At 45.4% G+C, this 15,360-nt stretch overlaps 1 protein-coding gene across 2 annotated transcripts in view; it reads right to left on the bottom strand.

The window, feature by feature from the left end:
* Positions 1-1,473: 1,473 nt before the first annotated feature.
* ndst1a (N-deacetylase/N-sulfotransferase (heparan glucosaminyl) 1a) overlaps positions 1,474-15,360 on the bottom strand; it is a 99,852-nt gene continuing 85,965 nt past the window's right edge. For both annotated transcript variants that reach the window (XM_052507643.1, XM_052507638.1), the window contains 11 exons: positions 9,317-9,404; positions 8,842-8,996; positions 8,425-8,610; positions 7,293-7,421; positions 6,965-7,147; positions 6,616-6,712; positions 5,938-6,061; positions 5,383-5,557; positions 4,841-5,121; positions 4,609-4,711; positions 1,474-4,410 (listed from right to left, as the gene is read on the bottom strand). In XM_052507643.1, coding sequence (XP_052363603.1) covers positions 4,291-4,410; positions 4,609-4,711; positions 4,841-5,121; positions 5,383-5,557; positions 5,938-6,061; positions 6,616-6,712; positions 6,965-7,147; positions 7,293-7,421; positions 8,425-8,610; positions 8,842-8,996; positions 9,317-9,404 — 1,641 coding nt within the window. In that variant the 3' untranslated portion in view covers positions 1,474-4,290. The remainder of the gene's footprint in view (positions 4,411-4,608; positions 4,712-4,840; positions 5,122-5,382; positions 5,558-5,937; positions 6,062-6,615; positions 6,713-6,964; positions 7,148-7,292; positions 7,422-8,424; positions 8,611-8,841; positions 8,997-9,316; positions 9,405-15,360) is intronic.

Here is a 15,360-nt window from a genome sequence, read left to right as displayed (position 1 = left end):
TTGGATGTCTTGAAGGCTATTATCTACTTCTGTAAACAGATCATCGGTCATTCCCTAGTTCTTGATCAGGATTCCCCTTATTCTACAGTGAAGGTTGGGGATTTTCATTTTAAGGAAGCGGCGATGAGAAGGAGATGCTGTCAAGATAAATCAGATCATCATGTGAGGACAAGAAAAGTCTCAATGCGGTACACGTTGACTCATAGTCAGTTTAGACTCAGTCAGTCTGGAGATGGATATCTGTACTGATCTTCGAACCCAGCTTCAAACTGAAACCCACAAAATGTTAAAATATACTGTGAAACTAAAACCATGATAAGATTATGTTTATAAAATAAGCAGGGGGAAAAAATGCGAACACACCAGACCCTAATAGTGAGTTTCCTCATTGTTCATTTCCTCATACTTGCCCCCCGTGAGACTGTTCCAATCTCCGTCTTCTCTAATGCCAAAACATACTTTGTTTGAGCAGTAATCCGTTTCTCCGTTCCAAATTATAGTGTGTTTATCTGAAAACTCAAGAGGGTGAAGAAGAGCAAATTGACCAACGAGACAAAAATACAGTGGTGTTTATTTGCAAATTAAAAAGCACCAACAATATCAGTTACACTGTAAAAATGATTGACGACAATTACACGTGTTTATCGTACAGTCCAGGGAGATTAGTACCATCATTGCTGTTATTATGCGTTATTATCGTGTCAATAATACTTTCTATAAAGAAATCAAGGACCTCTGTACACCAGTTGGCTGCGTGAGGAGAGATGAGAGGGGATGGTATGAACAGACAGGAAACAGAAGATCTGTTTGGACCTTTAGCAGATGGCACTGTATTATATGACCCATCGTAGTGACACTTCAATATGGCCTGGCTGATTCTCTCCCACTTAAATACCTCTCTCATTGCATTGTGAGAGGGGGCTGAAAGAATGTCACCTCGGCCACATGCAATAGCGTATGTCTACAACATGACATTACATAGTCAATAAGTTCATGTGCATTGTTATATCGACTGACAACAATTGCAGACAGTAAGAGCAGCTTTTTGATATCTATGGTTGCGGTGGTGAAACCATGTGACCAACAAATTAGGAACTATACCGTACGTACAGTTGAAGTCTGAAGTTTACATATACACTTAGGTTGGAGTCATTAAAACTTGTTTTTCAACCACTCCACACATTTCTTGTTAAACAAACATTAGTTTTGGTAAGTCGGTTAAGACACCTACTTTGTGCATGACATGTAGTTTTTCCAACAATTGTTTACAGACAGATTATTTCACTTATAATTCACTGTATCAATTTTCCAGTGGGTCAGAAGTTTACATACACTAAATTGACTGTGCCTTTAAGCAGCTTGGAAAATTCCAGCAAATGATGTCATGGCTTTAGAAGCTTCTGATCATTTACATTTACATTTACATTTAAGTCATTTAGCAGACGGCCTTGAAATACATCCACAGGTACACCTCCAATCTAAGTCAATTGGAGGTGTACCTGTGGATGTATTTCAAGGCCTACCTCTTTGCTTGACATCATGGGAAAATACAAAGAAATCAGCCAAGACCTCAGAAAAAAAATGGTAGAACTCCACAAGTCTGGTTCATCCTTAGGAGCAATTTCCAAATGCCTGAAGGTGCCACATTCATCTGTACAAACAATAGACGCCTGTACAAACTATAAACGCCATGGGACCACGCAGCCATCATAACGCTCAGGAAGGAGACGCGTTCTGTCTCCTAGAGATGAACGTACTTTGAAGCAAAATGTGCAAATCAATCCCAGAACAACAGCAAAGGACCTTGTGAAGATGCTGGAGGAAACAGGTGCAAAACTATATATATCCACAGTAAAACAAGTCCTATATTGACATAACCTGAAAGGCAGCGCAGCAAGGAAGAAGCCACTGCTCAAAAACCGCCATAAAAAAGCCAGACTACAGTTTGCAACTGCACTTGGGGACAAAGATCATACTTTTTGGAGAAATGTCCTCTGGTCTGATGAAACAAAAATAGAACTGTTTGGCCATAATGACCATCGTTATGTTTGGGGGAAAAAGAGCGAGGCTTGCAAGCCAAAGAACACCAACCCAACCGTGAAGCACGGGGGTGGCAGCATCATGTTGTGGGGGTGCTTTGCTGCAGGAGGGACTGGTGCCCTTCACAAAATAGATGGCATCATGAGGCAGGACAATTATGTGGATACATTGAAGCAACATCTCAAGACATCAGTCAGGAAGTTAAAGCTTGGTCACAAATGGGTCTTCCAAATGGACAATGACCCCAAGCATACTTCCAAAGTTGTGGCAAAATGGCTTAAGGACAACAAAGTCAAGGTATTGGAGTGGCCATCACGAAGCCCTGACCTCAATCCTATAGAACATTTGTGGGCAGAACTGAAAAAGCATGTGCGAGCAAGGAGGCCTACAAACCTGACACAGTTACACCAGCTCTGTCAGGAAAAATGGGCTGAAATTCACCCAACTTATTGTGGGAAGCTTGTGGAAGGCTACCCGAAACATTTGACCAAAGTTAAACAATTTAAAGGCAACGCTACCAAATACTAATTGAGTGTATATAAACTTCTGACCCCTCTGGGTATGTGATGAAATAAATAAAAGCTGAAATAAATAATTCTCTCTACTATTATTCTGACATTTCACACTCTTAAAATAAAGTGGTGATCCTAACTGACCTAAAATACGGCATTTTTACTGGGATTAAATGTCAGGAATTGTGAAAAACTGAGTTTAAATGTATTTGGCTAAGGTGTATGTAAACATTTGACTTTAACTGTATAGGCTCATATTGACTATGTTAGATGTGCATCTTTTATATCCTCCCTGATGCAACGCAGAAATACTATGAACAACTGCTAATAACAAATTAAATAGAAGAGACAAAAATATACACAGCTTTGACGACATCCTCAATAAAAAATATTGTTTTCTTTTCTCATTTTCTATCTCCATGAGAGCATTTAAACATAGCCTATGTCCAACTTCACACACAGACAACCTGTCCCAGTGAGCACAAGACGTTAAAAATACGTCACTTCAACATCTTTTCGACCAGAAATACTTATTTTCAACGTCTTTTGCTCAAAGGGGTTAATGAGAACCTGTGTGAATTTGTAAAGAGTCTTTTTAAGAGATGTACCACTTTGCATATTGTGCTTTTAACATGTGCAGCCTGGCACCCCCCTGTGCTTTGCAATCAACTCCATCCGAAAGGGAGAGTAAGCAAAACGTCTTTCTGGTCAATTCTACAATAACGCGTCTCCAAAGTTAAAATAAACAAAAAAAGGGGTAAAAAATATCTTTAAAAAAAATAAGAACTGTCAATAGGCCATGCAATGTAGTGGTGCTGATTCTGTCCTGGCACTGGTAAATGCATTAATGTCTCGTGTCTACAAAGGCCTAGTGAATAAGACTACCAGTCAATACACAACATATCCCCCTTGGTTTTTAGACCACAGGCATTTCCAACTAATGCCATTCATTTTTTATTAATTCAAGTGATAATTGATCTCTACTCATTTGTCATATCTGCCCTATTGGTTCATCATCTACTTTATTAATTCATCTTCCAATTTCTAGAATGGCAGTTAGTTGTGTCTTTCAGTATATGGGAGTAGAGTGTTGACTGACACAAGTTGACACTGTTTATTTCCGCCCAGCCTTAAACGACTGGTACTGTACAGGCTAGCCAAGTCTCACTCTTCCTCTTCATCCTCCTCTTCCTCCCAAGAGTAAGGTCTGAGTCCATGTGAGTAAGGCAAGGGATAGTCAAAGGAAGAGCGGATAATTGTTGACCACCCCCGTCTCTATCCCATCCTGTCTGTATCACAGGTAAACCCCCGTAAGAGGTGGTACAGTCCTGTTGGGGGGGGGGTCTCTGTTCCTAGACCGTACCAAGTGAGGGTGGTGGTGCATCATGGGGAGGTGCAACTTGGGGAGTGAGGGGAGAGAACCTAGGCGGCAGGCCATTGTAGACTCACTGCCAACTCGTAAATCACAATCCCTGCTCTCCCTTTCTCCATGCCCTTCCCTCTTATGAAGGGCACCCTGAGAAGGAGGCTCGTGCATCCTAATCTTCACTTTGACAGGTGATCAGAAAACACACCCCTTCTGAACCTTGTCAAGGGTGAGTACTGATCCCTTATGGATTCTTTAAAGGATTAAAATAATCCTCTAAGGGGATAGAATCATACTCCTCCATATGGTATTCTGTCAGGGGGATGGTTGAGCTGTGGTACTGTCCGCTGAGCTGCCCCCCTCCCGGTACTTCTAACTGGTATGGATCAGTTGCTCTCGGAGCCAACCGGGCAGGGGCTGGCCCATTCTGTACAGCAGCTTAGACAGCTCTATGTTGTGATCCCTGTAGTGCTCCCTGAGGAACGACTGGGACTGGAGGAAAGAGAAAGAGAGAACAATAGGAGTGATTTAGATAGAGATAATATGATAATTACCCCCACAGCCAAGATTCAATCAATAAACACCCCTTATCAGTTACAAGCAGGATAATCGTAGAGGTAGTCTACAAACATGTATCTTAATTAAGCAAATATCAGTGAACAACTTGTATTGGCAAATGAGAACTCTTACCTCCGGGTCCATGTCAGGGTACCTACGCCCCTTGCTCTTCCCCAGACACTTGGTCTTCCCTCCCTCCAGCAGCTGACACCAGAAGCCTTTCTTGGGGTCAAACCTGAAGAAAATCAGAACATTTTGTAAACGTACCTAAACCTACACCTGGGACACTTGGAATCAGTTACTGAATGAACTTTATAAATGGTGAGTAGGGTTAGCTGCTATGTGTTTGCTAAAGAGAACTCACGCTAGGATATTGTGGTAGTTGACGGTGTTGACCAGGCCCAGAAACTTCTGGATCCTGTCCATGACTGAGGCCGGCTCAGTCTTCAGCTGCTGCCCGTCCAGAACCAGGACCTGGCTGGAGTGGTAGTGGCTGAGCCAGCGCTCCATGTGGATGGCGTACCAGCCTGGCACCAGACAGCGGTTCTGGAGCACACGCAGTTTTACCGGGGAATCATGGGTAGCCGTGATGACATCATGGAAGGAGTACTTCAGAGCCACCGGGTCATCATGGGCACGCTGGTGCTGTAAGGGGAAGCAGAGAGAATGAATGGTGTTGTGTTAATATGGTACTAAGTAATATGGTGCCTGATGAGGTATAACTGACCTAGTAACAAGAGTGGTTATAACTCAGTAATAAGAGCATGACATAGGCCTAACTACTCATACATTGCTATAAATTCTAACAGTTATAAGCATTTCTAAGACTTGGTACCAGGATTGGATATTACATGTTAATAAGGAAGAATGGTTATGTCTCATGCATTATAAAGAGTTATAACCAACCTGGTACCAGGAGTAAGCGCGGTCGGCTGGGTTGATGAGGATGGTGATGATCTTGGCCTTGGGCAGGAGGGTGGCCGCCCGCTCCGCTGCCACCTCGGAGTCAAAGTAGCTGGCACTTTTCTCAAAGTAGTAGTCTGAGCTGGTGTTGGAGGGCAGGGGGAAGTACTCCATGTACCTGTGTGTTCACCAAAAGAGTAAACAGATACACCAACTAAATTGTACACTGACAGAAGCACATATTAAGCTCCTGGACTCGAAAGCACGTTCAATGGAAAGTCTCTAGACATTGTCTGGGTCTGCGCAAGCGCCTCTAAGTTGTCACCCACTTCGCGATCACCCTGCTTATTGTAATTCTGTCTGTGCAGCTAGAACAGAACACGGCCCATATGCATAAAGCGTCTCAGAGTAGGAGTGCTGATCTAGGATCAGTCTTGCCTTTTAGATCATAAGGAATACCATTACATGGACTGTGGGGACCTGATCTTAGATTAGCACTCCTACTCTGAGATGCTTTATGAACACGGGCCCAGAGCTCTTTCTCGGTGGCAGTCATACCAGTCGATGCCTCTGTGGTAGTTGTGTCCATTGAAGAACTGGATCTCCTCAAAGGTCTCCTTGTTGGGGTAGTTACTGGTCAGGTCAGGGTGCATGCCCAGGAACAGATAGAGGGCTGTAGAACCTATGGAGAGGAGGGAGGGAGGGAGGGAGAGAGACGGGGGAGGGGAGGAAATGGATAGAGAAAGACATAGGGGGGAGGGGAAGAAGGAGAGAGAGAGCGAGAGAGAGAATCTATTTTGAGGCATTGACAGATTGACTTTGAAGCACCTTGCCGCAGCCATAACAATTAATAATCTAATAAATTGTCTCGTTAGTGTCCCATTCCCATTAGTGTCGGTGAGTGTGTGTTCCTCATAAACTTCCTTCTGCTTTCACTCTGGAGGAGAGCGAGTCAGTCGGTCATCTGTGACAGGTCAGTCAGTTCCTGTTAGTCTGTTCTGTTCTGTACTGAGAGTGTGTAACACTGAAAGAACGACACCTCTTCAGCCCAAAGTCTCGACACCTCCCTCCTACAGACCAGACCATAGACGTCTCAACTCGAACTCTTGTAAATAATTACATGAGGTAGGGAAATGAAACAGAAACGAGGTGAAACAAAAAGCAACGTGAGATTGTGGACCGAGAGTCATCGCTGGTGATGCCCACTGGGGGTTGCTGGTGTTCCGTCTCTCTCACCTGTCTTCTGAGGCCCAATGACAAGCAGCTTGGGGAAGCGGTCACACGTTTTCTCCTTTGACCAGATGTCCTTGTGCCTTTTGTCCTCGCAGGGATCCTGTAGGACCAGGGTTTATGAAGATCATTAGAAATTCTTACAAGTATCCAGTTGCTTAATGAACCCTGAACAAATCCATCCATACAACATCCCGAGGACATGCGGCTACATATTGGAACTATCAATGGAGATGCCCTTTGAACACAAACACAATTCTTGGCAACAGATTGTGGTGTACAGGACAAGGGTCCAACCAGGACTCTCTCTCTCTCTCTCTCTCTCTCTCTCTCTCTCTCTCTCTCTCAGACTGACCTGCCAGAGTGGGTCTTTCTCGTTAGGGAAGAGGTTATAGTATCTGTGGGCCAGCTGGACGGGAGGCAGGGTCTGTAGCCGCAGATTGGTCCACGTCTGCAGGAAGGCCACCAGGCTTTTGAAGGTGTAAAGGCCCAGCCGGTCGTTACCGTAGTTAGACAGGTGGGTCATGAAAATACTGATCTGGAGGAGGAGAGATGGATGAAGGAAAATGGAGAGAGAAAGACAGAAAGGTTCACTTCAATCCACTCTGATAGTCTGAGTAGCGATTGAATGTATAGAGAGAATGAAAGAGTGTGTGTGCATGCGTTTGTGCGCGTTAACTCACCGGGTTGAGTAGGACAGTGAGGAACAGCTCTCCTCCGTTGATGAGTTTGTCCAGCTCGTTGGGTCCGCCTGGGTACTCCTTATAGAATATGGTGTGTGTGAACAGACCACACGTCTGTCTGGGCAAGACCTGCAAACACACACACACACACACACACACACACACACACACACACACACACACACACACACACACACACACACACACACACACACACACACACACACACACACACACACACACACACACACACACACACACACACACACACACACACACACACACACACACACACACACACACACACACCAGCCCCACTGGTCTAGTCAATGCAAAACATATTAGGCAATATCACCACTTTTGTGTTCAATAATCTTCATATTATACTTCTCGTTTGGGGAAAGCAAACCTCATTCGCTCTGAGTCTATATGGAAATTCATTCAAATACACACGCAGCGAGAGAGAGTGTCTGGGGATCTGAATATCAATCATCTAATGTATTGTATGAGCAGAGCAGAGAAGACTGGACCACTCAGAGCTGCATCTCAAGGGCAGACAAAAATAGAGAGATACAGAGCGCAGGGGAGGAAAACTACTGGCAACACCACACACTGTAGACACTAGACTACCGGATTTATTTTAGATTGTATTTAGAAGAAGATGAAGTTATGTTTTGGTGATTTATGGTTACAGCAACCCGTGTTGCTGTTGTTGTGTTATTAAGCCAGTGCTACGGTCATCGCCGTGGATGGTGTTGCTATATTGTTAAAGGTGTATCCAGGAGGTAGTGTTTGGGGGCCAGCCAAGTGGTTGGCGTGGCTAAGGTCCAGTATCACCACCTGCTGTAGAGGAATCCTCAAAACACACTTACTGACCCAACGGGAAGGCCTAATGAGACTTGTCCATTCCAAGGACACTGTTGCCACGGTGATATAAATAAAATCCTACCGCTGTTATATCAACCACTCATGGGAGGACAGAGACAAGTGGGGGAAGAGATAGAAAGATGTTGATGGAGGTAGGAACAGAGAGAAGTGGTAGAGGTAAACACAGAAGAGGTAGAGGCAAGAAAGAGTCAAGAGAATAAGGGAGAGAGAGAGTGTAACCGTCGGTAAAGGTTCTGTGACTCACGCTGATACCGCTGTGTATGAATCCCCGTCTGAAGCGGGCAGGTTTGAGGTGGGGGTACTCCTCCGTGCTGGTCACCTTGATGCCCCACACCTTCTTCCAGGCATCGTACAGCTGCAGGTGAACTGGGTACACACCCGAGTGGTGGGGGGCTACCGCATAGCCCATGTTCGTGGGGATACCGTGCTCCTAGAGATAGAGAGAGGGAGGGGGAGATGGAGGGGGGTGGGTGTGAAGAAGAAAGGAGAGAGTGAGTGAGAGGAATATAAGGTCGGTAGGGAGACAGAAGGAATAACAATTATATTCACAGTGGTACTAGCTGTGTTAAGCTAAAGTTTGAATTTCTCATTTGGAGCAACATAGTGAGGTGGGCTAATTGCTGGCATCCCACTGCTAGCCCCCAGACAGACATAGACTCACCATAGCGAACCTCTTGTTGAGAAGCATCTGTTCGGCTAGCACTGACTGGTTGTGGAAAAGGTGGGGCTGCATGTGGCTCCACATGTGGGGGAACCACCAGAACTCATTGACGTAGGAGAGGAGCAGGTCATCCCCCAGGTCCTCCTCATCTGACCCTGGACACGAAGGGAGGACGGGGGAGGGAGAAGAGGAGGATAGGAGGTGAGAAGAGGAATAGTGGAAGAAGGGGAGGACAGTGGAGCACAGAGAGAATATGAAACATGAAAAGGGCAAAGAAAGGAGTTTGTCAGGGAATGGACAAGGGTGAGATAGAAGGTGAGGAAGATAATCACAGAGAGAGGAGGACAAGAGAAAACTAGGATTTCTGGTGATAAACCAAGGAGTACTGGAGTATAAACTGTGATGCTATCAGTAATAAGCTTCAGTACACAGATCTTGTACTGCATGAGTGGGATGCTGTGTTCTCCGCTCTTACCTGCATGGAAGAACTTCCCTGAGAAGCCCAGGTTGAAGGTGAAGTTGGGAACATTGTTACGCAGCGCTCTCTGGGTCTCCAACAGGGCCTGACTCAGAGAGGAGAGGGAAGGTGACCAGGGCAATACACACCCGCATGTAAGCACACGCACAGTCACACAGCTGAATTTGTCAATCTGCAACTGCATCTGCATTTTTCCTGTACTCTTTTCTCTCCTCCTTTCTCTCTCTCCTCTGATTTGAGTGTTTGTTTCATTTGATCTCCGTACTATATATGAATCCACTCACATCTCCCTCTTTCTCCCCGTCTCCCTGTGTCTCTCCTGCCTTGTCAGGAGAGACAGTGTGATTTATTCTTCACACCCCACTGTTCGGATTCCAAGAGAGGAAGGAAGCCTTGATATACTTCTCTACCCTAGCTCATGTGAGGAAGCAGCCCAACTCTGATGGGACACACACAGAAAGATACAGATAACTGAAAAGGTTCTGCTATTCTGTATGTATTGAAATATTCATGACTATGGTTCTTAAGAGAGTGTGTGTGTGTGTGTCTCTATCGTCACGCTGTAGCCTGTCAACTCTATTTGTTTATTTGGATCCCCATTAGCTTTTGCAGAAGCAGCAGCTACTCTTCTTAAACACTGATAGACGAGGACAGTCACACAAATTTTAAATACAACGATATACAAACAATCATAAAAAAAATATACATAATAATAATAAAAAATTAAAAAGTTATGTGTGTAAAGGCGTTCGCATGCTTCCCAGCTGGAACAGTTCGGAAGAGTTGGTGTAAACAGTACCAGTCAAAAGTTTGGACACCTACTCATTCCAGGGTTTTTCTTTGTTTATACTATTTTCTACATTGTAGAACAATCACGAAGACCTCAAAACGATGAAATAACACATATGGAATCATTAGAAACCAAAAATGTGTTAAACAAATCAAAGCCGCCACCCTTTGCCTTGATGACGGCCTTGCACACTCTTGGCATTTTCTCAACCAGCTTCATGAGGTAGTCAGTCACCTGGAATGAGTGTTAATTAACAGGTGTGCCTTGTTAATAGTAAATTTGTGGAATTACTTTCCTTCTTAATGCATTTGAGCCAATCAGTTGTGTTGTGACAATGTAGGGGTGGTATAGAGAAGATACCCCATAAGTCCATATTATGGCAAGAGCAGCTCAAATAAGCAAAGAGAAGCGACAGTCCATCATTACTTTAAGACATGAAGGTGAGTCAAAATGGGAACTGTCAAGAACTTTGAATGTTTCTTCAACTGTAGTCGCTAAAATCATCAAGAGCTGTGATGAAACTGGCTCTCATGAGGACCGCCACAGGAAAGGAAGACCCACAGTTACCTGCTGCAGAGGATAAGTTCATTAGAGTTACCAGCCTCAGAAATTGCAGCCCAAATACATGCTTCACAGAGTTGAAGTAACAGACACATCTCAACATCAACTGTTCAGAGGAGGCTGCGTGAATCAGGCCTTCATGGTTGAATTTCTGCAAAGAAACAACTACTAAAGGACACCAATAGAAAGAAAGAAAGAAAGAAAGAAAGAAAGAAAGAAAGAAAGAAAGAAAGAAAGAAAGAAAGAAGAGATTTGCTTGGGCCAAGAAACATGAGACCGGTGGAAATCTGTCCTTTGGTCTGATGAGTCCAAATTTTAGATTTTTGGTTCCAACCGCCATGTCTTTGTGAGACGCAGAGTAGGTGAACGGATGATCCCCGCATGTGTGGCTCCCATCGTGAAGCATGGAGGAGGAGGTGTGATGGTGCTTTGCTGGTGACACTGTCAGTGATTTATTTACAATTCAAGGCACATTTAACCAGCATGGCTACCACAGCATTCTGCAGCGATACGCCATCCCATCTGGTTTGCGCTTAGTGGGACTATCCTTTGTTTTTCAACAGGACAACGACCCAACACACCTCCAAGCTGTGTAAAGGCTATTTGACCACCAAGAAGGAGAGTGATGAAGTGCTGCATCAGATGACCTGACCTCCACAATCACATTACCTCAATCCATTTGAGATGGTTTGGGATGAGTTGGACCGTAGAGTGAAGGAAAAGTAGCCAACAAGTGCTCAGCATATGTGGGAACTCCTTCAAAACTGCTGGAAAAGCATTCCAGGTGAAGCTGGTTGAGAGAATGCCAAGAGTCTGAAAAGCTGTCATCAAGGCAAAGGTGGCTACTTTGAAGAATATCAAATATAAATACATCTGATTTGTGTAACACTTTTTGGTTACTACATGATTATTATTTGGTTACTACACTATTATTCTACAATGTAGAAAATTACAAAGAAACTTGAATGAGTAGGCTTTGTCCAAACTTTTGCTGGTACTGTATATTATGACAACATTGTGCGATGTTTTTCGTTCGTATTGGGCTTCGGTGACAATTTTTCAGCTGTTCGGGCACACAACTTTTTGTGGAGGCAAGTCAAAGTTCAGAGCCAAAGTCTATGCCCCTTCGTCAGTGACTGGTAAACAGTACAGATGAATCAATAAAGTCTTTGTTGTCATTCAACGGGAGACGACTCATTTTCGTGCATTTTTTTCCATTAAGAAATACACTATATATACAAAAGTATGTGGACACCCCTTCAAATTAATTACTATTTCAGCCACACACGTTGCTAACAGGTTTATAAAATCGAGCTCACAGCCATGCAATCTTCATAGACAAACATTGGCAGTAGAATAGCCTGAAGAGCTCAGTGACTTTCAACGTGACACCATCATAGGATGCCACCTTTCCAACAAGTCAGTTCATAAAATTTCTGCCCTGCTAGAACGGCCCCAGTCAACTGTAAGTGCTGTTATTGTGAAGTGGAAAAGTCTAGGAGCAACAACAACTCAGCCGCGAAGTGGTAGGTCACACAATGGCTGAGCGTCCCACCTCAATCCTGTCATGTTTTGTCTTATATTGTCTTGTCATTATGCTTTCCCTTCTGTTCGTTTCCCCCTGTTTCCCCCTGCTGGTCTTATTAGGTTCGTTCCCTTTTTCTCTCTCCTTCCCTCTCTCTCCTCTCTCTATCGTTCCGTTCCTGCTCCCAGCTGTTCCCCATTCTCCTACTCACTCATTTAGTCTTTTCACACCTGTTCCCTATCTTGTCCTCTGATTAGAGTCCCTATTTCTCCCCTTGTTTTCCGTTTCTGTCCTGTCGGATCCTTGTATGATGTTCGCTGTGCTGTGTCTTTGTCTCGCCCTGTCGTGTCTTGTCTCCTTCAGATGCTGCGTATGAGCAGGTGTCTGAGTCCGCTACGGTCGGTGCCTTCCCGAGGCAACCTACAGTTAATGGTCGAGTCTCCAGTCTGTCCTCGTCACTACGAGTGGATTTAAGTTTTTTATGTTTTGTTTTCTGCTCTGATTGTCCAGGAGTATTGCTTTTATCCTTAACTGGAATAAAGACTCTGTTATCGCCAAGTCGCTTTTGGGTCCTCATTCACCTGCATAACAGAAGGATCCGACCAAGAATGGACCCAGCGACTACGGATTCTCGTAACACTGCCGTCGAGATCCAGGGAGCCATGCTCGGCAGACACGAGCAGGAATTGTCTGCTGCTCGTCATGCCATTGAGACCCTGGCCGCTCAGGTTTCCGACCTCTCTGGACAGTTCCAGAGTCTTCGTCTCGTGCCACCTGCTACTTCCTGGTCTGCCGAGTCTCCGGAACCTAGGGTTAATAACCCACCTTGTTACTCCGGGCAGCCCACTGAGTGCCGCTCTTTTCTCACCCAGTGTGATATTGTGTTCTCTCTCCAACCCAACACATACTCAAGAGAGAGAGCTCGGGTTGCTTACGTCATATCACTCCTTACTGGCCGGGCTCGAGAGTGGGGCACAGCTATCTGGGAGGCAAGGGCTGATTGTTCTAACAATTACCTGAACTTTAAAGAGGAGATGATACGGGTTTTTGATCGTTCAGTTTTTGGTAGGGAGGCTTCTAGGGCCCTGGCTTCCCTATGTCAAGGTGATCGATCCATTACGGATTACTCTATAGAGTTTCGCACTCTTGCTGCCTCTAGTGACTGGAACGAGCCGGCGCTGCTCGCTCGTTTTCTGGAGGGACTCCACGCAGAGATTAAGGATGAGATTCTCTCCCGGGAGGTTCCTTCCAGTGTGGACTCTTTGATTGCACTCGCCATCCGCATAGAACGACGGGTAGATCTTCGTCAACGAGCTCGTGGAAGAGAGCGCGCGTTAACGGTGTTTCCCCTCTCCGCATCGCAACCATCTCCCTCCTCCGGCTCAGATACTGAGCCCATGCAGCTGGGAGGTATTCGCATCTCGACTAAGGAGAGGGAACGGAGGATCACCAACCGCCTGTGCCTCTATTGCGGACTTGCTGGACATTTTGTCAATTCATGTCCAGTAAAAGCCAGAGCTCATCAGTAAGCGGAGGGCTACTGGTGAGCGCTACTACTCAGGTCTCTCCATCAAGATCCTGTACTACTATGTCGGTCCATCTACGCTGGACCGGTTCGGGTGCTACATGCAGTGCCTTGATAGACTCTGGGGCTGAGGGTTGTTTTATGGACGAAGCATGGGCTCGAAACATGACATTCCTCTCAGACAGTTAGGGAAGCCTACGCCCATGTTCGCCTTAGATGGTAGTCATCTCCCCAGTATCAGATATGAGACACTACCTTTAACCCTCACAGTATCTGGTAACCACAGTGAGACTATTTCCTTTTTGATTTTTCGTTCACCTTTTACACCTGTTGTTTTGGGTCATCCCTGGCTAGTATGTCATAATCCTTCTATTAATTGGTCTAGTAATTCTATCCTATCCTGGAACGTTTCTTGTCATGTGAAGTGTTTAATGTCTGCTATCCCTCCTGTTTCTTCTGTCCCCTCTTCTCAGGAGGAACCTGGTGATTTGACAGGAGTGCCGGAGGAATATCATGATCTGCGCACGGTCTTCAGTCGGTCCAGAGCCAACTCCCTTCCTCCTCACCGGTCGTATGATTGTAGTATTGATCTCCTTCCGGGGACCACTCCTCCTCGGGGTAGACTATACTCTCTGTCGGCTCCCGAACGTAAGGCTCTCGAGGATTATTTGTCTGTGTCTCTTGACGCCGGCACCGTAGTGCCTTCTTCCTCTCCTGCCGGGGCGGGGTTTTTTTTTGTTAAGAAGAAGGACGGTACTCTGCGCCCCTGCGTGGATTATCGAGGGCTGAATGACATAACGGTTAAGAATCGTTATCCGCTTCCCCTTATGTCATCAGCCTTCGAGATTCTGCAGGGAGCCAGGTTCTTTACTAAGTTGGACCTTCGTAACGCTCACCATCTCGTGCGCATCAGAGTGGGGGACGAGTGGAAAACGGCGTTTAACACTCCGTTAGGGCATTTTGAGTACCGGGTTCTGCCGTTTGGTCTCGCTAATGCTCCAGCTGTTTTTCAGGCATTAGTTAATGATGTACTGAGAGACATGCTGAACATCTTTGTTTTTGTCTACCTTGACGATATCCTGATTTTTTTCACCGTCACTCGAGATTCATGTTCAGCACGTTCGACGTGTACTCCAGCGCCTTTTAGAGAATTGTCTCTACGTGAAGGCTGAGAAGTGCGCCTTTCATGTCTCCTCCGTCACTTTTCTCGGTTCTGTTATTTCCGCTGAAGGCATTCAGATGGATCCCGCTAAGGTCCAGGCTGTCAGTGATTGGCCCGTTCCAAGGTCACGTGTCGAGTTGCAGCGCTTTCTAGGTTTCGCTAATTTCTATCGGCGTTTCATTCGTAATTTCGGTCAAGTTGCTGCCCCTCTCACAGCTCTTACTTCTGTCAAGACGTGCTTTAAGTGGTCCGGTTCCGCCCAGGGAGCTTTTGATCTCCTCAAGAAACGTTTTACGTCCGCTCCTATCCTCGTTACTCCTGACGTCACTAAACAATTCATTGTCGAGGTTGACGCTTCAGAGGTGGGCGTGGGAGCCATTCTATCCCAGCGCTTCCAGTCTGACGATAAGGTTCATCCTTGCGCTTATTTTTCTCATCGCCTGTCGCCATCGGAACGCAACTATGATGTGGGTAACCG

Source organism: Oncorhynchus keta, chromosome 4, assembly GCF_023373465.1.
Source record: "Oncorhynchus keta strain PuntledgeMale-10-30-2019 chromosome 4, Oket_V2, whole genome shotgun sequence".
Lineage (NCBI taxonomy): Eukaryota > Metazoa > Chordata > Actinopteri > Salmoniformes > Salmonidae > Oncorhynchus > Oncorhynchus keta.
The sequence above is the reverse complement of the archived record's forward strand: the minus strand, read 5'-3'. Positions and strand labels throughout refer to the sequence as shown.